The 25,489-nt window shown below is 38.2% G+C and overlaps 1 protein-coding gene across 5 annotated transcripts in view; it reads right to left on the reverse strand.

Moving 5' to 3' along the window:
• The window catches only part of CRAMP1 (cramped chromatin regulator homolog 1), a 106,207-nt gene that overhangs the window by 21,442 nt on the left and 59,276 nt on the right, over positions 1–25,489 (reverse strand). For all 5 annotated transcript variants that reach the window (XM_072600025.1, XM_072600019.1, XM_072600043.1 and 2 more), the window contains exons 7-10: positions 8,754–8,839; positions 7,948–8,071; positions 6,540–6,621; positions 4,529–5,788 (exon numbers count right to left, since the gene is read on the reverse strand). In XM_072600025.1, the coding sequence (XP_072456126.1) occupies positions 4,529–5,788; positions 6,540–6,621; positions 7,948–8,071; positions 8,754–8,839 (1,552 nt within the window). The remainder of the gene's footprint in view (positions 1–4,528; positions 5,789–6,539; positions 6,622–7,947; positions 8,072–8,753; positions 8,840–25,489) is intronic.

Below are 25,489 nucleotides of genomic sequence, written 5' to 3' on the forward strand. Positions count from 1 at the left end.
TTTGAATCCAAGTCTCCTGACTTCAAATTCAGGGTCTGGTCCACTCTACCACAGACGCTCCTAACAAGAAAGCTTGCAACTCTGCTATGCTACCAAGAAAATAAAAGGTCTTTCTCCCCGCAAAGAACTTACAAGTATGACTTCACTGCTTAACATATTTTAAAACACACTAGATAGGACATGGCAACCTGACTTACTAAACAAAAAACGTGACAAGAACAAAACTACAGCAATTTGCCAATTATTATATAAAGAGTTCAAACCAAAGAAAGGGAGTATTAAACAATTAAGTAACCTATCTTTAAAGAACAACTAAAACTTTTCCTTACACCAGCAAAACTGCTAGAAAACCTGGAGCCGGAAAATATGAAATCTGATTCCAGAGTTACACATAAATTACTTGAACTTTCAAAGTTAAACTTCGAAACCTTAGTAGATATATCCTCACAGCATTAGTCTCATGTCCAGTAATCCCCACTAAAAATGGGAGGAGATGGAGAAAGAAAAATTACTTTTTCTAAAGATCTTTAGTTTGGTTTAAAAATAAATAAGGAAAAAGAGTTCTTCACATTGAAATTTTTTTTCTAAGCCTTTATATCTGTCAAACATCATAGTTGCTTGACCACACAAATTAAATGCAATACATTTTCATCATCCTAAATTAAGAAAGTACACATACTTGAATTTTCCCCTAAAATTCATTTTTCTTAAGACTTCAAAATTTTTTCTACTTTTTTTTCTGCGCTGATTATGCTCCTAACACTCTCTCAGAAGTTCGAGGTCAATGGAAAAGAAACCGACTGAAGAATAAAGGAAGGCAGATAAGTGCAGTAAGGATGAACTGACATTATTTAAAGCAGAAATTCCTAACTTTGATTTTCTAACATTCAACATATCTCTGCGTACAACAAATAATTCTTATGATTTTAAAAAAAATCTGAACATCTCAAATTATGCCACAAAATTTCCTGCTCCCCCCAAAGCTCAAAACAAAATTAATTTTTGTTTACCCTAGAACAACAAATGTATGGTACATGGCATTTTGAGGAGAGGCACCATAAAATTCAAACACTAAGGGTCAATTCCAAAGAGGTTTGAGAAAGAACTATTTTATAAATCAAGATCACTCCCAACCTCAGAAATTTTGTATCCAAGTACAAGGACCCAGCTTACTTTTAAAATAGGAGTTTCAGGGTTTTTTTCTAAAGGGAGCCTTTATGATAAAAATCTTTGGATTGTCACATTAGATACATTTAATAGCCTATATGTCTACATGTGATGGGTTATAGCAGCTTGAGATACTCATCAATATGAAGCTACAAAAGGCCAATCAGGGAAAAATGCCTGCTGGGAACTGATTGACACAGAATTAGAAGTGACTATTAGTAGGATCTGTGAGGTATGGAAATGTTAAGAAATAAAATTATGATTATATTGCAGTGTAAAGTCCTTGGTCATATTTGAATCAGACTTAATTACTTTTCCTTGAATAGAAGACTTAATTTCAGGGTTGGATCTTGAGTCCTTGAAACAAGGATTATTAGAGTTTCCCTTGTTTATAGCACCAAATTAAGAGTGAAAATGTCTCCTGAAACCAGTTAAGAAAAGGATCTTTATTCATCTTAGAAAACACTAAATCCTTACAGCAGGAAGTTCTTAATCTGGGGTCTATGAACTTTTGAAAACAATTTTAATAACTATATCAATATGATTTTGACTTCTGTTGTAATCCCATTTTCTGCATTTTAAAAAACACTGTTCTGAGAAGGGGTTCAATAAGGGTTTCATAAGTCTGCAAAAGATAAAGAACTGTCTTAAAATAAGTAATCAAGGAGTATTTAAGTTTCTAGAAGAAAATTTTCTCAAAGGGTGAACCTTCAGAACATTAATTACTATTCTATTTAAGTAAATAAAAACTACAAACATCAACATGTATTTTTGTTTAACTTTGCCATGAAATTTTGTTTCATGAATACTATAACCCTAAGTTGAAAATGACTCAGAGAACGAGTATGTTTGGCTTACCAAAAAGAATTCTGAAACTCTTTCCATTTTCAATGCATATATATTAATAAATTGCATCTATGTGTATTGTATTAATATGAATGTATTAATAAATTACATTTATATTAATGAATGCATTGTATTGTTAAATCTTGTGTGGAAGATTCTGGCCAAAATGCAAAGCATAGTTTTTCTTTCAAAGAGGGATCTTAATGGATTTAAAGGAACAGTGGAAACTGTTCCTGAATAAGTAAAAAATATTTTTAATTTTTATTATCAACTAATGAATTCTGATTTTTTTACTGCTGGAAATAATGTCCTAATAAGTCTTTGAAGTTCATAAGCAGAAATAGCAGATTCTTCTTTAAATTTATTTTTTCCCCTCTTTTAAAAAAGAATTCATTTATTTTTAGATTTCAACATTCACTTGCATAAGATTTTGAATTTTAAATTTTCTCCCTATCCCTCTCCTTCCCATCCCCAAAACTGCATGCCATCTGATACAGGCTCTACTTATGCATTCATATTAAACATATTTTCACATTAGTCATGATGTAAAGAAGAATGAGGATAGGAGGAACTATGAGAAAGAAGAAAGAAAACAAAACAAAAGGAGAGCAAATAGCATGCTCCCATCTGCATTCAGACTCCAAAGTTCTTTCTCTGGATCTGGATAGTACTGTCCATCATGAGTCTTTTGGAGTTGTCTTTAAATTTATTTCTAAAGAAGTGTTTTCTTAAAGGGAAAGAAGCACATTTCACTTGAGAAAGGGATAATAAAAATAATAACATAGTAACTGACAATTATGTAGCATTTTAGATACAAGACAGTTAAGACTGCCTGCAGATCACTGTTAATATTGTCACAAGCTTGGATTTACATTAAGATGATAGTGACAGAAATCTGAGAGGCTCAGTCCCAGAATAAAAATCTATATTCTTATTACTTTCAAATAAATCAACTACCACCAACAGGTACATTTCCAAATCAACTAATATGATGCAGTGACTCTTTGGGTCAGGAGTCAACAATTCTAGACCAAGCACGATTACTAAACCTGGCCAATACACCAAACCTTGGGACTGTCATTTTGTTTTAGTTTTTATGGGTCTATAAAAAGGAATTTGGAACTGGAAAATCACCAAGTGAAAGGGGAAACTGAGGCCTAGAGAGGTCTCATAGCAAATTAGTAGCAGAACCAAGTCTTTGGCCACCAAATTAGGTTAAGTCTAGTAATGCTTTTAGTTCCTTACTTCAGAGGACATATGACGTAGCAGAATGGAAAACAGATTAAGTTAAAAAGTGGGGTGTGTGTGTATATGTGTGTGTGCGCGCATGCACATGTGTAGAGAGACAGACAGACAGAGGGTACAGGGTGAGTTGAACATGAAGGGACAATAACTGAAAAATAAAATTAAGGGGTGGGAGTGGGAGAAGAAGAGAGGGAGAGGTAGAATGGGGTAAATTATCTCACACAAAAGAGGCAGGAAAAAGCTTTACAATGGAGGGGAAGAAGGGGGAGCTAAGAGGGAATGAGTGAACTTTACTCTCATCAGTTGTGGTTTAAGAAGGGAATAACATACACATTCAATTGGGTAAGTAAATCTATCTTACCCTACAGGAAAGTAGGGGGGAAGAGGATAAAGGGGAGAGGGACGATAGAAGGGAGGGCAACTGGGAGGATGGAGCAATATAGAAGCGAACACTTTTGAGGAGGGACAAGGTCAAACAAGAGAACAGAATAAATGGGGGGCAGGACAGGGAGGAAGGAAATACAGTCAGTCTTTCCCAACATGACTGTCATAGAAGTGCTTTGCATAATTACACATGTATAACCTATACCAAATTGCTTGCTTTCTCAATGAGGCTGGGTGGGGAGGGAAAAGGGGAGAGAATGTAGCACTCAAAGTTTTAAAAACAAATGTCAAAAATTATTTTTACATGCAACTGGGAAAGAGGACATACAGGTAATGGGGCATAGAAATCTATCTTGCCCTACAAGAAAATAGAAGGGAAGGAAATAAGAGAAGAGGTGAGGGTGGAAGGATGACAGCAGCGAGGGCAGGTGGCAGGAAGGGGTAATTAGAATACATGCCATCTTGGGGTGGGGGGGGGGGAGGAGAGATGGGGAGAAAATTGCTTGTGGAAGTGAATGCTGAAAACTAAAAATAAATTAATTAATAAAAAGAAAAAAGTGTGGTATAAATCCAAAGTATAATTAAGATAATGGTCCAAATTGATATTTTACTGAATACCTAGTTTTTATCCTCTGATCTCAGCTTGCTCTCCTTTCATAAGGAACACACAAGCATCATGGATAAATCTGCCACATTAAAAAAACCTGCTGCCCACCAGGAACAACATCATTAGCTATACAGATCAACTTGTGTTAGAAGTTAAACTGGAAAAAATATAAGGCTCCCAACCAAATGGAACAGAAACCACTTATACACTTTTGCTATACCTTAAGAAAGTGACAGTAGTATGTAACAAGCACACAGACACATAAATATACACACTTACCAGTTTAGGGTTGACTTCGGTCGAAATTAGTTTTAAGAGACAGCTAAGCAGTCGCTGCTTATGAAGAGCTGCAGATGTAGAGCCAGAGCTAGGGTCCTGCCCTGGCTCCCTCGAGTTCTGGGTCTCTGTCTCTGGCCCCAGGACAGCCAACCAGTCATATTCTAGCTGCAGCTTGTTTGGCTTGCCCATCATGAGGTAGACTTCAGCCAGTGTAAGGCTTTCGGAGGTTTGTAGGTTCCACCCCTCCTCTCTGACCTGCTGGGCAAGCCGGCTTGGGCTCTCCTTCAGAGGCTTTGTGGCAGGCTGTCCCTGAGATGGAGATGTAAAGGAGGAGCTGAGCTTCTCCTGGAAGTCCTCAGCAGGTGCATCAGCTAACTCCTTAGTGCAAACATCTGGGTGCAATCCCAGACCTTGGCTAATCTGAGTTTCAGCTCTAGGCTGTGCACTGATGAGCGATGGTCCTTGACCTGTCACTAGGTCAGCAGTTTCTATGTTACTAGCTGGAGGAGCCTCTGGAGAGGTGGACCCACTGGCGGGAGCAGACTCTTGCCTAGACAGTCTGTCTGTACAAAAACATTTCTCTGGGATGATAAGGTCCTGGCAGGACTTCATGTACCGAGGGAATGGATCTAGGAGAGAGAGCTCTTCTTCCAGGTCAGGGATCTGGCTGCAGGCACATGATACACTTCCAGGTATGGGTACAGAAGGCTGGTCACTGACAGAGCCATCTCTACCTTCTGTAGAAGCTGCCACATTAGTCTTCTCCAAGTTTCCTCCTGAGTCATGAAGCCCTGAAGGCATCTTGTCAGGAGCATCTGGGCTGCTAAGGCTCAGGGCTGCCCCCTCACTGGGGCCACTTTCTGGGGAGCTCTCTCCAGAGCTCTGAGAAGCATCGGCGGGAGGATGGGGCATTCTCATCAATTCTGCCATATTCTCACTCCTCCCACAGCCCTTGGCATCACTTGCTCCCCGCGGATACTTCACTTGGCCCCGGGCCGTACCCTGACCACTCTGAATGCCTAGGATTTGGGCAGGAGGCAGCAAATGAGAGTCCTTTGTGTTCTGTTTGCATTTGCCACTTTCCTGCCAGTGCACTGTGCAGAAAGCCTTTGAGTGAACTACTCGGGCCACTCCGGGTAAGGGTGTGAGTGTACAGTTCTCCCCAGGGAAGAGGTGCAGGGTAGCCTTCTCCCTTGAAAGCTGGGCCCTTGTCTCCCCATCTCTAGAGTCCTGGAGCTGCCGTGCATCCAGTGTTTGGCGCTAAATAAGTACTGTCAAGGAATTCAGCAAGGAGCACATAGCCCACTGCCCTCCCAGCCCCCTAAAACGTGTCCTCATTCTTAAAATATGAAGGTTGGGATGACCTAAAACTAAATGATTTTCAACCAGTGTACAGACATGACTAGTTCTATTTCTCAGGGACAATACTATGTTACACATGCAGAAGACATTTTTAAATGCTAATGAATAGTCATTTTTAGTGCTATTACCATCATCCTACTGAATTTAGATTTGTCTCACAATTTATGTCCTGTACAGTTACTTTACAATGAAATAACAATGATGGCCAGCCTCTCTCTTTTTTCAGCAAACTCAAACCAACTTAAGTAGTCCCTCCAGAATCAGACAATTCACATAATCTAAAGAAGTCAGATTTCTATTACCTTCTTTTAAATTAAGAAAATAACATGAATACTTTAGTGATACTGCCTACACTAGATAACAGAATCCCAAAAGATAGAGCTTGACAAAAGTTCCAAGGTTCAGCAGGGTGATGAAATGTGATTAAAAAAAATACGAATAAGCTCCCAGTTTTTATTATGGTACTAAGCAAACACATAGTATAGCCACTATACTCTCACCCTCACCTCAAAAATTCACCCAGATGTATAATTGGTAATACCGGCAAACACGAGACTGCATCTAAATTACAAAAAGTAAACAGAATGCTGTCCACAGTGACACATGCTACCAAGCTTAGGGGGTCCTTTTCTAGTCCAAAAAAGGATACAATTCGTACTTCATGTAACGCCCACTTCTGCTTTAGAAATTCAATGAGGCTAGAAACCTTTCGATGTAGTTCTACAATCATCCTATAGAGAAACCAAACAGTAAAAGGTCAAAAGCACAAAGAAAAACTCATAGAGAGGAGTGAGAAAGAGTGACTCCTGAGCTATAACAGAAGGGATATCCACCCTTCTATCTGTCATTACCAGAGAAGGTGGGAGTGTTAAGATCACTTATCAGGTTCAAAGGTTAGAAATCAATGAAGAACACAAAGAAACATGGATAATAAGGATTAGAAAAAGTGATACAAAGGTTAACAAAAGTAGAATCACAATACACAGTAATTACAACTATATAAAGAATGCACAGACAGAAGACATATTGGCATGTAACACATAAATGTTATAAATTTTGGAAGGGAACATGAAAAAGTTATACATTTAAAAGTCTAGAGAATGAACACATAAGACACCCAGATATATATATATATATATATATATATATATATATATATATATATATATATATATAAAACACCAAAATTATGGAATATATATATGTATATATATGTGTGTGTATATATCAATAAGAATAAGGCAAGGTTTACCAAGTCTTGGAAAGTTGAAAGGGAGAGATTTTGTGATGCAAAGGGAAAAAAAGCAACAACAATGACTTGGTTACAAGGGAGGGATTATATATGGGTGAGTTAGGGATAAAAATGGAAAAGCAGGGAATCAAATGAAAGCATTAAAAAATACACAGGACAGGAAATATTTATTTTCGTAAGAAAATAAAATCGGCAGTTCTGTTAACCATTTTATTAAGTTCAATATAGTTTTCAAAAAACATACTAGATAACAGTTCACAGTTTCATACAGATTCCCCTCTTTTATGCTTTTGGATGACAAGATTAAAACAAAAAAGAATATTCTTTTAAAAAGTGCTAACAGGTTGCCTAAGCCTTTCAACTTCTTACCCACCTCCTAAACGCCACCACACCTACTTCACTACCTCCTCATCCCTTTATAGACTTCTAATATTTTCTCTGCTCCAACACCACTGAACGTGAAAGCAGCAGCCTGGAACCAGACCTACAAAAAAAAAATCTAACTTGCCTCAGTTTTGAATGTCTTCCAGAACCCAATGTTCTGAACACTATACTTAATAAATACTTGTAGGAGCTCACTATCATCTCTTAACCAAGGCTAGAGTGTAGAAGGGTACCAATTTTCAGAAAAGGGCTAGAAGCAGTAAATGGCAATCCCTTGTTTCTCTCACAGTCACTTCAAAGTAATTCTGACCACACCTTTTAACTAAGGGCATCACAGAACAATAAATGTAAAAAGCAAAAGAAATGATCTTGTCCTCTACCACTAGGACAGGAGAAGAGCTACTTAAACAGTGTAAACTACCTGAGGCGTGGGTTTTGGGCAAGACTCTGTACCCGAGCCCAAGCATGGTTGTTTCGTGGTTGCAATTCCACAGGAACTTTCAGAGGAAGCCTCACTGGCTTCTGATCTTCCTCATCACTTAGACCTGTGTAACAAGAAAAGTAAAACTATGAAAATCGTGGAATTAAACTTTGATACACAAACCATATGACAGTGAATGGGGTCAAAAGACGAGAATTTCCCCCACACAACTACGCAGGTGGTAGGAAGGAAGAGGAAAGACACCACAAAAGGATCTGGATTGACTCTCATTTGGCTGCTGAGACATTCTCAAGAGCACAGCCACCCAACATCCCAGAGGGGAATGTGTTTTAAGAGTCAGAGATAGGGGAAGACAGGCTAGTTTTTAGGGGCACCTTATAGAAAGGATCTTTATACTGAGGGTGACCAGGTCACAGTATTACTGGAGTTTTTAAATGAACTTGGCTGCCTTGTTGGGCAAGACTCAGCAAGAACGGGTGGATTTTTAAGGCCAAGAAGAACTCCTAACTTGTGAGGTCAGAATTCAAAATAGGGGTAAATTTAAAGCAGTTTCAGCAGTCTTGCAAGAGAGATACAGCTAACTCTACCTAAGCAGCAATGGTCTCTCTCTCCATTCTAACTTTTAACATTGGCCCCATAACAGGGCAACAAAAGCACAGTTCTCTTTGAATCCACAACCACTACAGAACTGTGCCTGTGAAGGCAAAAGTGAACATCAGGACATGCAGTAACTACGAAAACTTGGACTAGTAACTAAGAGAACTAAAAAGAGAATTTTTACACACCATCTGGATCACAGAGCTTCTTCAGGGCCCTGCACATTGGAGCTTTGATTCGAAGATTTCTCCCTTTGTAACGAACAGTTGTGGCCCTGTGTATACAAATTTTAAAAGAAACGTTTCAAGATACATAAACTGCATGAAATAATGATAAAACAAATGCCCAAAGACAGCAAAATGGCTAAACAAATTATGGTACATGAGTGTAATTATACTACTGAATATTACTGAACTGTAAAAAATGATGAATAAGAAATTCAGAGCAACATGGGAGGATTCCTATGAATTGCAACAGAGAGAACCAGGTAAAATCAGGAAAAGAACATACCTAACAACCACAACAAAGTCAATCAAAATAACAACAAAACCCACTCTGAAACTGTGTAAACAAGCTCACTCCCACAGAGAAGGGAAATGTACATCCTTCCCTTCCTCGAAGAAGTCAGATGATATACAACACTGAATACGCTGAGAGGTGATTGTCTTTTGAAATATGGCTTTTCTTTGTTACAAGGCATTGTCTCTGGATAAAGGAATGAAGGGGAAGGGATATATTTGGAAATGAAAGTTAAATTTTAAAAAGACCAATGAAAGTTTTAAGATAAATTCCTTGTACCTCTAATAGACAAATTAGGCAAGGCAGTAGAACACAATGGAGGATTTGGAGTCAAGAGGATCTGGGTTTTATTTACACTCTGGGCTCTGACACTACGGAAGTGTTCTAAGGAAAGTCTCTTCAAGCTTCTGGGCCTATTTGTTCATGTGTAAAATAAGAAGGTTAGACTAAAAAACCTATAAAGTCCCTTCCAGCTCTATATCTGGGATATTATGATTTGCAAAAAGGTTCAACTTGAGATTGAGTTAGTGGAAGAGGTGTCAGTCATTTCACCTTTCATCAGCCCTTCTGGAAGACCTGAGGGAAGAGCAATCAATTCCTCCCAAAGTCTCTATTTAAAGAAGATTTCAAAGCTCATCCAGGTCTGCATTTTCTACAAGGAGCTGCACTCCTTAAGTTCTACACCATCATCATAGTGACCTCTCCCCACTCCCCTTTCAGTTTGCTTTTGTTTTCTTCCCCCAAGACGCAGTAAAAACCCTTGGGGAGCAGGGACTTCTGTTACTGCACCCCCAAAGCTAAGCACAATGCCAAAGGACATAATACATGCTTAATAAATGTGTATTGTATTGTAAACAAAACCTGAGATGCTGAACAATTTAATGTTTACCCTAAAAGAATGGCTACTCACCTAGGAATTATAAGTTAATTCTATGTAGCATTTGTAGTCAGCAAGGAACGGTGATGCTTGCTTGTAACCCCTGCTACTCAGAAGGCTAAGGTTGGCAGATCTCTTGAACTTTTGAGTTCTGAGCTGCAATGGGTTAAGCTGATTGAGTGTTCATACTAAGTTGAGCATGGAGGGAGGGGGGAAAGTGTTATATTGAGATTGTTCAAGGAGGAGCAAAGCAGCTCAGTCTGGAAAGCATGCATGTCAAAGTTTCTGTGTCTATCAGTAGTAGGACTAAGGCTGTGAGCAGTCCCTGCACTTTTAGCTCAGGAAAAGACAGGAAGAGTCAGTCTCCTTTCTCCACCCCAAATTTTGTACTCAGAAAGAGAACAATTTCCTCCCAAAAGAAATGCCAGTTTGTGGCAGAGGCTCCGTTCTACCACCCATTCTGAAGCATTAAGTTTAAGATGCCTAATGGCAGGGCTGAAATAAGCAGAAGGATATGCACAAACCTAATGGAATCAAAAGAAAACTGTCTCAGTCATATAAAATATAAAGCTGTGATGTTATGATACTCCCAAAATTTCGGGGGAGGGCAGGAAGCTGAGGAACTTCTTTTAAATTCTAACCCATGGTTCTAACCCAGTTTCAGTCTAAAGGTTAAAGCCCTCAAGGCTTGTGTGTTACCAAAAATCTTCAATGACTGTATCTGCAATGGAAATCAGAAAGAAAGTTTCCTAGAGACCTTCCATTAAAACTTGGACATGTTGTAGTTTGAAAAAACAATCTTTGTGATCCCAAGAAGAAAAATGCAGTAGCCACAGTCCAATATAATCAATAAGCTTTTAAATTAACCAATATTAAATTAACCGATTATTACATGAAAAGTACAGTTCTAAAGTCTAAAGTATATAATCATCAAGTGCAATAGTCCTTAAAGAATTTAAAATGAAATTGGAGAGAAATACATACAACTAAAAAGAAGTCATATTTTGTTGCTCAGTTATTTCAGTCGCATCTCCATTTTGTGGGGATTTGTGCCCATTTCTTGGCAAAGATACTGACATTTTCTTGGCAAAATGGTTTGCCATTTCCTTCTCCAACTCATTTGGCAAATGAGGCAAACAGCGTTAAGTGACTTACCCAACACCACACAACTAGTAAGTGTCTGAGGCCAGATTTGAATTCAGAAAGAGGAGTCTTCCTGACTCCAGGCCCAGTATTCTATCCAATGCAGTAGCTGCCCTTATATTACTAATTTTAAGCATCAAATGCATGATTCAGTAAATTGACGATTACTCTTTAAGTACCAATTATGTACCAGGTGTTGTGCTAAACTTTGGAGAGACAAAGAAAAGTGAAATGGGTCCTTCCCTTACAAAGTTTATGTTGTAGAGAAGGAAGACAACAGGCAGGTATACAGGAAACAGATATAAAATAGTCTGTTAGAGGGATGGTGCCAGCTGGGTAAGCTACCAGGAAGAGTTTCACACAGAAGGTGGCACTTCAGCAGAGTTTTGAAGGAAGATAAAGATTCTAAAAGAAAGAGGTGAAGAGAGACTGAATCCCAGGTATTAGGGAAGGGTCAGGTAGAGAACAAGGATGAAAGCAGAAAGAAAGCTAGTTTGGCAGGTCCAATGTGCACGTAAAGCAGAGCAGTGTTATAAATGGTGTGTGTATGTTCGTCCTTTGTTGCCAAAGAAGACCATGCCATCAGAGATATAATGACATGACCTACACTTGATTTTGTTTTGAGTGAGGGAGGGCTGTGCAGGTCACCAGCCTCACTTCTCCAGAGTCATCTGAATCCAGTGATCAGATATTCATCAGGATGACTGGAGATGACCCAGGATGAGGCAACTGGGATTAAGTGACTTACCCAAGGTCACACAGCTACTGAGTGTCAAGTGTCTGAGGTGAGGTTTGAACTCAGGTATTCCTGACTCCTGCAATGGTGCTCTATCCACTGCACCACCTAGCGGCCCCAAAGCAAAGCAGTGTTATAAAACAGACTGTAAAAGCAGAATGGAGCCTGGCTGTGAGGGTTTAAAAGGCTAAGCACAAGTTTGTATTTGACCCTAAGGTAATGGGGAACAACTGGAGTTTACTGAGTAAGGAAGTAATATAGTCAATCCTGTGCTTTAGGACATCACTTTGACAGCTATGTGGAAGATGAATTGGAATGAGAAGGAAGCTGAGGCAAGATGAACAATTAAGAAGCTGTTAAAATAGCCTAGGTGAGAGGCAACCAGAGCATAAACCAGTGGCAGCAGTGCAGGTGATCATAAAGAGAGTGGTGCCTGGACAATAACAGAGAAGTTGAGAAGAGGGGAGGGTTTGGCAAAGAGAATGAGTTCTGTTACAACATGCTGACTCTGAAATAACTACAGGATATAGGATATCCAGAATGAAATAGGCAGGAGGCAGTTTATAATGACTGAAGCTCAGGAGAGAGACCTGAACTGTATCTGACTGGATCACTAGCATAGAGTTCATAAGTAAGAGTATTTGGAGAAAACCCAAGTCAGGATAGTACCTTGGGATTAACAACCAGAGTCAGTCATGAGGTAGATAATGATCCCACAAAGTGGAGTGGCCAGACAGGTAGCAGAACCAAGCGAGAGGAATGACACAAAAGGCAACAGAGAAGAGAAAATCCCAGAGAAGATGGTCAACAGTGTCAAAAGCTACAAAAAGGTCAGGGAGGATGAACACTGAGAAGAGGATGCCAAATTTGGGGATAATCTCCATTTGGCTGAGAAAGGGAAGAGGAAAGCTTGAGGGGATGGTAGGGTAAAGAGAGGGATTTTTAGGAATGGGAGAAATTTAGGTGTGTATGCAGACAGTAATGAAGCAAATAGTAAACAGGGAGAGAGTGAAGACAAGGGAACAATTTTAGGATCAAAAGTTTCGAACTGGAAGGGACCTCTGAAGTCATACAGTCTACCTCCCTCATTTTACAGCAGAGGAAACCAATGCCAAGAAAGTAAAACTGACTTGTTCGATATGTCCTGGGGAGCAAATGGCATGATGAACACCAGTTCTCTGGCTCCAAATCTAAGGCCCTTTCCATTGTGTCACACTGCCCTCTCAGAGGCAAGGAATATTTTAAAAATTGTATATTTTATTTTTAACATTTTTCTTTTTAAATTTAAGTTCAAAATTCTTTCCTTCCTTCCCTCCCTTTCCCACATACTGAGAAGACAAGCAATATAATATCAATTATGCATGTGAAATCATGCAAAATATATTTCTATATTAGCCCTATTTCAAAAGAGCAAGAAAAATAAAGAAAGTAGAAAAATTACACTTCAATTTATATTCAGAGGTCATCAGTTTTTCTCTCTGGAGATGGATAGCATTTTTTCATCATGAGTCCTTTGCAACTGTCTTGGATCACTGTATTGATCAAAGCAAACAAATCTTTCACAGGTGATTATCATTACAACATGAGGCAGAGAATAACTGTGGAGGCAATTTGCTAGAGAAGATGGGAAGGGATATGATTAAAGCTTACATATAGAGGGGATGGCCCTGGCAAGAGGAAGGGCCTTTCCATCAGAGACTGAAGTAAAAGGGGAAAAAGGTGGAAAACATAGCTAGATGCTATGTGACTGAGAGAAGGGAAAAATAGCATAACAAATTTTCTCAGTACAGAATGGGGCAAGGTCCTCAGCTATGGGGGTGGGGGTAGAGGGAGTGGAGGAGGGTGGTAAGAAGACTTTTTGAGAAAAGTGAGAAAACAGACAATAAAAGGCATGGAAATTCAGAAGAAAGGTCACTGTGAACTGGGATACTAAGGGAACATCTTCAAGGAGATGGTAGGCCTTTAATTGTCTTGAAGAATTAAAATAGTTAGAGGGATGGAGAAAAATCCATTCCGAGCAGAGAGAAGAGCACACACAAAGGCTCAAAGGGAGAATAAGCAGCATGTAAGTGACCCCAAATAACTAGTGTGGCTAGGGGTTGAGGATTTTTACAAGGGAGTAGTAGGAAGACAAGGCTGACAAAGAACCTGCCAGAATCTTGACAGACTTAACTGATAAGCTGAGTTAACATTTGACTCTTTAAGGAGGGGGAAGGGGAGTGTCACTGAATATTTAGTAGGGCAAACAATACAACAAAAGTGACATTCTAATAAAATTTTTCTAGAAGTTATGTGCAAGATGGTGATCCTATTACTGGTGGTAAAGGATGAAAAAAGGCTGGATGTAGTTACAAGATTATTACAATGGTCCAGATTTAAAATGAAAATAGAAGAAAAAAAGGCTAGAAACAGGTAACAAAAAAAATTCAATGTGGGGAACATGACAAAAGACTTAATAACTGACTGGGACTTATGGAGGAGAAAAGGTTATCAAGTTTGAATGATATTTCCTCAAATGGGAAAATTAGGAAGTAAGTCTGGGGAGGTGGGTAGAAGAGAGTTAGACATTTTGGAGTTGGAAGTGATAACGAACCAAGGAGAAACAGCGACCAGGAAGCTGCATCTATGATCCTGGGAAAAAGGTCAGTGCTAGAGATGTGAAACCACACCACTGAGGAGAACGTATGATGGAGCTAAGATGGAGGAGCAGGAAGCAATGCAAGGATGTACCAAACTACATCCTGATGAGAAATAAAAGGGGTCCAAACACAAACCAGGGTACCAAAGTGGGGACAGGTACAAACTGGCAGCTTTGTTGCCCCCTCCTCCTCTTCCTCAGGTTACAGATCCAGAGTGGAACAAGAGGAAACCCTCATCACTCCCTACTCCTCCCCCCACACCATTCCTCAACCAGAGGTCTCAGGCCCTAGTCAGTATATTAGTTCAGAAATACAAGGGAAGCCACTGAATGTTAATGAGTAGGGCAAAAAGTAATTCAGGATGGGACAGTACTAACAGAAACAAGTTATATCAATCTGATTTAACTATTGCTTGAAATAAAAACTACTACTTAAATCAATCAACAAATATTTGCTGAGTGTCACCTACTTTGTACAAAGCACAGTACTAAGAATAAAGTGATATGAATGATACTAGCTAACGGGGCAAAGATAAAAAAAAAAGGGGAGGAAGGTAGGCTTACCAACCAGAAAAAAATATGATGGTCATGCAAAGAAAATTAGTGGCTGTGGTATTTTCTTAACTGAGTAAATTTCAGGGAGAAAAAACCTACATATACATCAAGATGACATTTTTATAGATTGAAAAGCATTCTACCTTATCCATCTCCTATCATCCTCACAACAACCCGTGATCTGGCACTGCATGTATTATTAGCTTCATTTTATAGACGACTTGCCCATGGTTACACAATAGGATCAGAGGTAGCAAATGGGGTCTTTTGTAACTCTAAGACCAATACTCCTTACACTGTGCCACACTGCCCTCAGGTAACTACTGAGACTCTTTTTACTGAGAAAAAGTTCTTGGATTTAATTTTAATCTTGGCCCACCTTCATGAAACAGACTTGTGCTGTGCTGTAGCTTTGCTATTGATGCTAAGGACTACGTGATAAAAAGATCCAAAGGGAAATGAAATACAGAATTTGACAAGGGCAAGAATTCTGAAAGAAGTTAGTTTCAAATTGCACAGGAGACAAATAAACTTTTTGGCTCAATATTTGTATTTTCATATGCCCAGAAATAACAAGAGGCAAGACTTTACAAGATATGATCACTGTGTTACTGTAACACCTGTGTTTGAGATAATCACATTTTCTGTTAAACTGCTATTTTATAACTTCCTTTTTTTCCCTAAGTGGTACCCTACCACCACCAGGCCAACCATCTTGACACAAGATTACTTTTTTCAGAGAAATCTTCATCTACCATGAAGCTAAGCTTTCTGAAATAAAAGCCTTTTCAGGGGACTGAAGTTCATACCCTCTATGGAATAGGAAAGTTTAGGATAGAGTACTCTTTTACTGCAATTCCTCCTGGAAGAAAGCATGCTGTTGGTGGATCATCAGCTGAGAGATGCACCAGGGAGGAGACATGGCCTAAACTAAGAGGACATCACAATGATGGCTCTAAGATCAAGAGCCCCACTGAGCACAAAGACTGCTTCCTATAGAATCCGATAGTCTGTATTCACAATGGAAGGAAGGAAAAGAGCAATTATCCTCACAGAGAAACTACACTTTACCCCATCTAATATCCCATCATCTAAGACATCTAGACCCAATACCACAAGATCTCTTCACACACAATCTCCAAAGACCTTCAGATGGTGATCATTTCTGTTACTATTGTCCGATCCCAAAACCCTGGAGTTTCCCTGCATATACCAGGGATGGATTATGAGGGGTAGGCATTGTCTTCTATTGTAAATGATATACTTAAAAATGTAGCCAAGGTCAACACTTCCCAACTTATCTACTTATATGGTAGATATCCCCACTGACCAGGCACAAGACAAACTGACAGAATAGGCTAATAGATTTCAGTCTCTCTCTCTCTCTTTTTTTTTTGGAGGGGGGAAGGCAAGGCAGTTGGGGTTAAATGACTTGCCCAAGGTCAAGTTAGTAAATATCAACGGTCTGAGGCCAGTTTTGAACTCAGGTCCCCCTGACTCCAGGGCCAGTGCTCTGTTCATTGCACCTCCTTCCTGCCCTGACTTCTGTCTCTTTTAGATGATGAAGATGTCAGAGCAGAACTTGAGTAGAAGGAATTCTGAGGCCAAGTTAGTGGCTTAGCAGGCTCAGTCTCTGAGGATGAAGATGATGCCTCCTGGATCCTCAGGGAAGCACCAAACAAGAATCCTGACTGCAGTAAGGATTTCCAGAACACCTCCAAAATGACTTCTACCCCCTCAGAATCAAATCTCTCTTACCACCAATTACCTTGTGCGGAGCCTGTACCCAGGGAAGTAATAGGCTAATCAGGGGCAAAAAACACTAAAACCTTTGAGTCCTAACAATAAAAAATTTGTGCTTCTACCCAAGGTGCAGGTATGAGGTGTCTAGTCCATCCTCCCCCTTCCCCCAGCCATCACAGGATCTCCTCTTCACTACCATGAGCACCACCCTTATCCCACTAGACAAGAGTGACAGATGTACCTTCCCCACTCCTCCTTTCATGTTTTGCTGGAGGCCTGGCTTTTAAGTACCATGTGATTTCACAGTGGTTTCCTCTTTAGCTGGTTTCCTTCCAAGGCTGGGAGGAAGTAGCAGCTATCATGGGAATGCTCAATACATTTATATTACTTCAGTGGGGGGGGGAGCCTTTTTTTACCCTTTTTGGGTCAACAATGTTATACTACAATAACATGCTGAAACGGTATGAAATACTTGGGCTTGAGTCTGAGGTGTTTCTGTAGCTGAGCTGGGACAACACGACAGACACCCCTGACCACTCCTTCTTCTCCACGTAGAAAAGAGATCAATAACACTGTACAATTAATTCCAAGGGAAATTAAGGGCGGGGTTGATGGCAGCAAATATGAGGATGGGCCTCAAATAACCCCAGAAAAATTCGCTAACCTTTGTATTATCTATAAAGCTTAAGAAGTTTTTTGTTTTTCCCCCCACAAAAAGTCAAGAATCTTCAGGGAAATAGCCAAAAAAAAGGAAAAGAAAAGAGGGCCTAGAAGTATCAGATACTGAACTATTCTATTAAACAGTACTCATCAAACATTCTGATACTGATTAGGAAAGAATGGTCAATCAGTGAAACAGAAGCAAACAAGCACCACAGCCTAGTGTTTGATAAATCCAAGGCCTGTTGCTACTGCTTAGAAAACTGGAAAGAAGTTTGGTACAAATCAAGTTTAAGCCAATATCTCATCTTAACAAGATAAGCCCAATATGACTTAGATACAAAGAGAGGGACATCGTAACAAATTAAGAAAAGTAAGGAAAAAATTTACCTTTTAAATGTATAAATATGAGGAGAGTTCATGACAAAACAAGCGACAGAAAGGAACACAAAAATTCGCATAAAATTTAAAAGTTTTGCATAAACAAATCCAACTCAGCTAAGATTAAAAGGGAAGCAGATAATGAAGGAAAATCTTTGCATGCCTGATAAAAAGTCTCACTCTTAAGAAATTTAAAGAATTGATTCAGATTTGTAAGAATAAAAGCTATTTTCCAACTGATAAAATAAAGGATATGAATAAACACTTTTCAGAGGAAGAATTGAGCTAACAATAGAGATATAAAAAAATACTTCAAATCACTATTAGAGAAATACAAATTGAAGCAATTCTGAGGTTCCACATCAACTATCAAAATGGCAAAATTGATAAAAATGGAAAATGACAAATGTTGGAGGGACTGTGGGAAAACAGGCACATTAACACACTGCTGGTAGAAATGTAAATTGGTCTAGTTATGTGGAAAACAATCTGAAACTATGCCCCCCAAATTTACTAAAGTGTGCATATCCATACAGTAATACCACTACTAACACTATACCCCAAAGGGACTAAAAAAGAAAAAAGGATCTCTATGTATGAAAATATTTATAGCCATTTTTTCTGTGGTGGCAGAGAACTAGAAATTGATGAGGGTGCTCATCAACTGAGGAACAGCTACGGTCACTTGTCCTTTGTTTTCAATCTTCCTTGATCTTAGTGCCTTTGCTCTTAGTTTACCTCCAACTCACTGCGTGTGTGTGTGAGTGTGTTTGTGTGTGAGTGTGTTTGCATGTTGTCTCCATTAAACTGTGAGTTCCTTGAGGCAAGGACTGGCCTTTCTTTGTGTCATCAGCATTAAACACAATGCTTGGCACATAACAGACATTTAATAAATATGTGCTAGTTACCGAAATGCATGGTAGGACAAGTTTACATGGCACTTTAAGTTCTTGGGATGAAAACAGTGGAGGAAGGGCTGGTTCTAGGGACAAAAGCCCTTACTCTTTACTCCCTGATCCTGGCCTCTTGGCTTTCCACAAACAAGACACTCCATCTATTGGCTCTCTCTGTCCTTCATGTCTGGCACACTGTCCTTCTTCAGCTCTGCTTACTTGCTGACCTCCCTGGTTTTCTTTAAGTACCAACTAAAATCCAATCTTTTACTGGAAGCCTTCTCCAACCCTTCTTACTGCTAGTGCTTTCCCTCTTTTACCTCTTCCCAGTTACCCTGTATACAGCTTGTTGAAAAATATTTGTTTTTGCATGTTGTCTCCCCAGTTTGGATTGCGAGCTCCTTGAGGGTTGGGGTCTATCTCTGACCTCCTTTTTTACATCCTTAGTGCTTAGCACACCAACTGACATACAGTAAGTGCTTAATATTCATTAGCTGATTGAGTATCTACATTCAAATCTTGTCTCTAGTGCTTATGATCTGTATGACCTTGACCAAAAAACTTACCTTCTCCCAGGATCTAAATTTCTTCATCAACTGAATGAAACAATTGACATGAACAAACTCTAAGATCTGTTCTAGTTTTACTTGGTTATGTTTTTGCTAATGACTATTAACTTTGAAATTTTTTAAGACAAAGTCTTCCTAATGAACAAATATGTTCATGGCATATGTTTTCTCCTCAAAGTCTTTTAGTGGTTTTCTACTGATGTGTTCTTTTTTCTACACCATCCTGCCTCTATTTACATAGCCAGGGCTTACTGCAACTTGCTATAGCAGAGAAAGTCCTCGATTTGGAGTTATCAGACCTACCTTGATTTGAGTCTTGACTCTACCAGCTACTGCACATGGGACTATAGACATTTAATCCTCAAATTGAAGACAGTAATACTTGTAACATTCTACCTTATAGGGATATTTCAAGAACAGCACTTCGTGAACTATAAAACATCATATAAATGTGAGATAAAATTCTAACAATGCATGAATTTTCCTATCTCCTCAGTCTCATACCTAGAGGCCAAGAAGAGAGGTTAAGTCTCTCTTGTTTTGATATACTCTATTTCAGTGTTTACCACGTGGCAGCTGCTGGGTCTAGAGTCTGAAAGATCCGAGTTCAAATGTACTATCAGACACTTATTTGCTGTATAACCCTGGGCATGTCACTTCACCTTTGTTTCCCTCAGTTAGCTCAACTATAAAATGGGAGTAATAATACCATCTACCTTATAGGATTATTGTGAGAATTAAAAGAGATAATATTTGTAAAGTCTAACAATGCCTGGCACATAGTAGGCATTATAGAAATGCTTATTCCCTTCTCTTTCCCATACTTACTGCCAACTGTAACACTTTCTGACATAGTGCTATATTCCAGAAAAAAAAAATGGGGACTAGAGGCTAGACACACAGACACACACACGTACGCACACACAGACACAGACACAGACACACACACACACACACACACACATACACACACATTCTTCCCCTATAGAATGTAAGCTCCTTGTCTGCAGGGATCATTCTGTTCTCTCTGTAACCTCAGTGCCTAGCACAGTTCTTGGAACACAACAAGTGCTTAATCAAGCTTCATGTCAAAAGCCATTCTCTCTCATTTGGTCTCAATTTTCAGGTCTAGGCTCCCAGTTCTATGAGGCTTGTTTCCCTCGGAAAGCTCCTTGATCTTCCTGGGTTTCTCTGAATGTCTGAGAAGTTATCAAATTTATTTTCTTGCTTTTCTTACTGGTTAACCTTCTCCCAAGCCTGTAAAAGGGTTCTACAGTACATACAATTCCATGACTACTTCTCTCTGCACATTAGAATGAAACATTTCTTTTACTTATTAGCTTTCTATTTCTAAGAAATAATTAGATGCTACCAGAAAATTATGCTGTTATCAGGTACCAAGATTTCTCTTTCTAAAAAGTTTACATTCTTTAACTCAAAGTATTTCAAATAAAATTTGGAATTTTTTTTAAACAAAGCTAAAGTGGTTTCATGACAAAGTCTAAGTCAGGGTTGGGGAACCTGTGGCCTCAAAGCCTGGTCTAGGTTCTACTATAGGATAATAGAGAAAGTTAAAGACTTAAACTACAAAAAACCTTAAATTTTAGTAAAGGAGCTTCTCAGTGTTTCCTTAAACTAAAGACAAACAGCCTTAGCATAAAATTGTATGTTCTTTAAAAAAATAATTGTATTGTCTTGGTCTAGGGCAAGAGGCAGAGGGAGAAGGAAGAGAAAGGGAAAGAAGGGAGAAAAAAGAGGGAAAGAAAAAGGAGAAGAAAGAAGGAAGGGAGAAAAAGAGACAATGATAGACTGGGAGCAGAGAGGGAGTAATGGGGTGTTGGGAGGGGAAAGGACCAGTTCATCATAAACTAACGTGAATGAAGGGAGAATAAGAGATTATGTCCAAAGGCTCTGAGCAGCAGCGTGGGGCAGAAAAGGGAGCCCTGAACCAATAGCCTGTTTCTTCATGTTGTTGCTATTGTATGAAGCAAATCGCTCTGGTGAAAGGGAAGGGGAGGGAGTTGTGGGAGACATGGAGAAAGCAACAGGATTTGGAACAGCCTCTGTAGGGAGTGCAATAAAAAGTCAATTAAGGCAGAAATACTTCTATAAAAACAACAACAGAAAAGTTTATATAAATAAATGAAGAGAAACAAATCAAATGTTTCTGGCTGTGCTGTGCCAACATAAAACTAACCATATTCCTTAAAACTAAGCTATAGAATTAGCACTATACCAATTAAAATATCAAATCTATAATTTATAAAGCTAAATAAAAAATATGAAACAAAAGGTTAAGAATTTCAATGGAAAAAAATGCAAAATGTAGAAATAAAAAGGGCCCATAATCACTAAATGTCAGTTATATTAAAGCAACATTCAAAACTACTTAGTACTAGTGAAAAATATAAAATTCCATGAATGGAATCAATCAAATGATAGACATTTATTGAGCATCCACTATGGACACACACTATGCTAGACATTGGAAATACAAAACGTGTAAAACTGATGCAATCCCTTTAAAATGAAGACCCAGAAAGAAATACATATGTACATTTAATGCTCAATAAACCTCATCACATAAAAGTACCAACTACTCAATTTGAAATGGCTAAAATTCAGAAAGAACTTCTCTGGTTGGAAATAAGTTTAGAAAAACATCTTATACTATACACCATTGTAAATTATAAAGAAAAAGTAACCTAAATATAAAAGGTCACATCTTTTAAAAAATGATACAAAAAAAATCTTTGACAACTATCATTAATGAAAAATATAAGGCAGAGAGATATCATAAAAGGAAAAATAATTTTGATTCCCTAAACTTAAAAACTGTTGTACAAAAGAAATCAAAGCAACTAAGGAGAAAAAATGAGCAAAGTTATACATGAGGAAGGTATTCTGCATATAAGATCTTTGAAAGAAGTCAAATAATCAAAAGCTATAGAGAATAAGCAGAAATATATGTCAGTTACCAATTAATAAGTTGGTCAATGAAAACAGTTAACAAACATATTTTTAAAAACTCCAAATGCCTAACAATGCAAAAATAATTGCTTTAAAAATCAAGATTTTTATCTTACCCCTATTAAATATGAAAAGTCAATATTTAAGGGGCTCTGGAAATACAAGAATGCTTTTAGTAGAGCTGTAAGTTGGTTCAATTGTTCTGGAAAACAATTTGAAATTATTTTTTAAAAATTACTAAACCCTTTACACTTGTGGTAGTGATCCTACTACAGGTATTTTACCTTGAGTACAAAAATGACAGAGAGATTCCACATGTGCCAAAATATTCATAGGTATATTGTATGTTTTTAGCAAGAAGCTGCAAAGAAATTATTTGCCTGTTGATAGAGGCAACAAATCGTGCTATCAAAATACAATAACAACATTTTGTTATAAGGAATGGTAACTATGAAGAATTCACAGAAACATGGGAAAGCTTGATGAAAAGATGCAAAACATCAAACAACTATAATAATATGAGTTAGGAGAACACTAAAAAATATGGAAATTTAAGAAAAACATAACAGCCCATGTTTATTCTAGATGACTGATGTCAAAACACTCTTCTTTTCCTGATCAACTACAAGAGTGGAAAGTCACATGTCCTGATGGTCACAATGGCTATAATATACGTTTTGTTTTAACTTTTTAATGGGAATGTACAATAGTTCAGTATTTATCGAGAAGATTCTGTGTCCAACAAGAACTTCTTACAAAAAAAAAAAAAAATCCCAATGGTGGTTCTCAAGGCAAAATGCCTTCCACACTCAGAGAGAGAAATATGGAAGTCATTCGCAAAATGTAGCAGATCATGTTTGTGTATGTGTATGTGTTTGTGTATCATGTTCTGATTTGTTATACGATTTCTTTCATTTATCTTAGTCTGACTACATAGCATGACTATAGTGAAAATATACTCAATAGGAAAGTATATGTAGAATCTATACAGAATTGTATGCAGTCGTGGGGAGGGAGGAGGGTAGTGGGGGGTAGGTGGGGGGGATAAAATCACAATTGTATGGCAGTGATTGTTAAACATTAAAAAATAAAAAAAAAAAAAAGATTCTGTGTCCAAGAAAAAAAAATTAACATTTAAATAAAATGTACAGTATGGCCAAATGTTGCATAGTATGTTTTACATACTTATTCTAATAAGTGAGGTCTCCAGCAAACCAATATTAGGTTTCAAAGGAACAAAAGCACACTTGGAGCCTAAAGCAATGTATGCTGATTCGTCTGGGAAAGAAAATCAATCTATATTATTATATGTAGAATAAAATCCCCGTGGTGCCCTTTTGCAGTTGCCCAGGTATCACTGAGTAATTTCAAATGATAATAAATTAATAAACCTTCTTTCCTCCTTTTCATTTAAAACTTATGTTTGCGCAATATTCCCCAGTAGAATGTCAGCCCCTTAAGCACAAGAACTGCTTTGTTTTTATTTCATTATCTCAAGTGACCAGTACAGTTCCAAGAATACAGCAGACACTTAATAAATACTGAATTCATCTGTACTTCTACGCAGCCTTACATAATGACTACTCTACTTCAGGGATTGTGATAAAAACAAAGCACAGGAGAGAATATTTGAATGTAGGCAAATGCCGAAACTACTCTGGTTTTCCAAACATCAAAACTTTACAGTTTGTCTATAAAAATGTCCTTCGCTTGACAATTTAAATTCCATTCCATCTCTAAATCCTAAGAACATGAAATCAGAAATCAGAGTTCTGGTCCCACTTTTAAAACTCCCTAATTCACCTGTACTCTCTCTGGTTTCCAACGTGCTCACTAGTTGCTTGAGGCAAAAAATTTCAATAGACTCTAATAACTCATTAGGGAAAACCCCCGAAACCCAGTAATCATGAAGAATGAAAAGTATCATTTATACTAAGGACTATATATTTCCATGTAATTAAAGAGAGCATTAAGAATTCCAGATCCCTTCTCAATCTCTAATCTTAACTAAACTATTCTAAATGTTCTAAAAGGTCCTAGCAAGACATTTCTTTTTTTTTTTTTTGACTGAACCAAAACATTTATTCAGACACCAGAAAGCCATATCCATCATAGTAACAAAAATATATGCACAATAGCAATGCAAAAAAACAACATCTTCCCCACAACTTCTCCCTGCTAGGCTTCCCAAAAATCAGCTCCATAAAACAAATCACAAGGAGGCTCTCTTAAATAAAAATTACAAACAAGATCTTTCATTCACATTTGCCAACTGCCTCCTTGCCTACATCCTTCCAAGCTCTGACTGCTCTCATGACCAAATTCCCTCTCAGCTCTGCTCTTCCTCCACCTCTTCCTGTTCCACTCATTTAGCAAACTCCTCCCACCACAGACTTGCTGAGATCTCAGGTAGGTCACATGGGCCTATTAATGAATGGGAAAGATCTTCCCATTTAAATTACCATGAAAGCTCATCAGAACAATATCCGATATCCATAAATGCAGAAAATAAAATGCACAAGACTATGAAGGAAGCTTATCTTATTAAAATACAATTAAAATGTTTTTTGAAAAGGTTCATACAACCCAAACTGAGAGTGCTTTATGTAAGCATTAATATACTCAAATTATTTTTTCCTTATTTATTTATTTTTTTAGATTTATTTAACTTTTAACATTTTCACAAAATTTTGGGTTCCAAATTTTCTCCCCATTTGTCCCCTCGCCCCACCCCAAAACACCGAGTATTCTAATTGCCCCTATCACCAATCTGCCCTCTCTTCCATCATCCCTCCCTTCCCTTGTCCCCATCTTCTCTTTTGTCCTGTAGGGCCAGATAACTTTCTATAGCCCATTACCTGTATTTCTTATTTCCTAGTAGCAAGAACAGTATTCAACAGTTGTTCCTAAAACTTTGAGTTCCAACTTCTCTTCATCCCTCCCTCCCCACCCATTCCCTTTGGGAAGGCAAGCAATTCAATATAGGCCATATCTGTGTAGTTTTGCAAATAAGACATTTCTTGCTTGTGCTGTCTATGCTCAGAAATCTGATGTAGTTCACTGAACAATTATTTATTTGCACTTCTCATAAGCAAAAGCATTATTATAAACACTGTGAGGCCTACAAGAACACAGAAATATCTCCTGTTGTAAAGGACTTTAAACTCTGGCTGAGCAGACCAGACAAAAATTAATCTGGAAAACAAATCTCGGGCAGCATATGATTATACGGTAGCATGT

This window comes from Notamacropus eugenii, chromosome 1 (genome assembly GCF_028372415.1).
Source record: "Notamacropus eugenii isolate mMacEug1 chromosome 1, mMacEug1.pri_v2, whole genome shotgun sequence".
Taxonomy (NCBI): Eukaryota; Metazoa; Chordata; class Mammalia; order Diprotodontia; family Macropodidae; genus Notamacropus; species Notamacropus eugenii.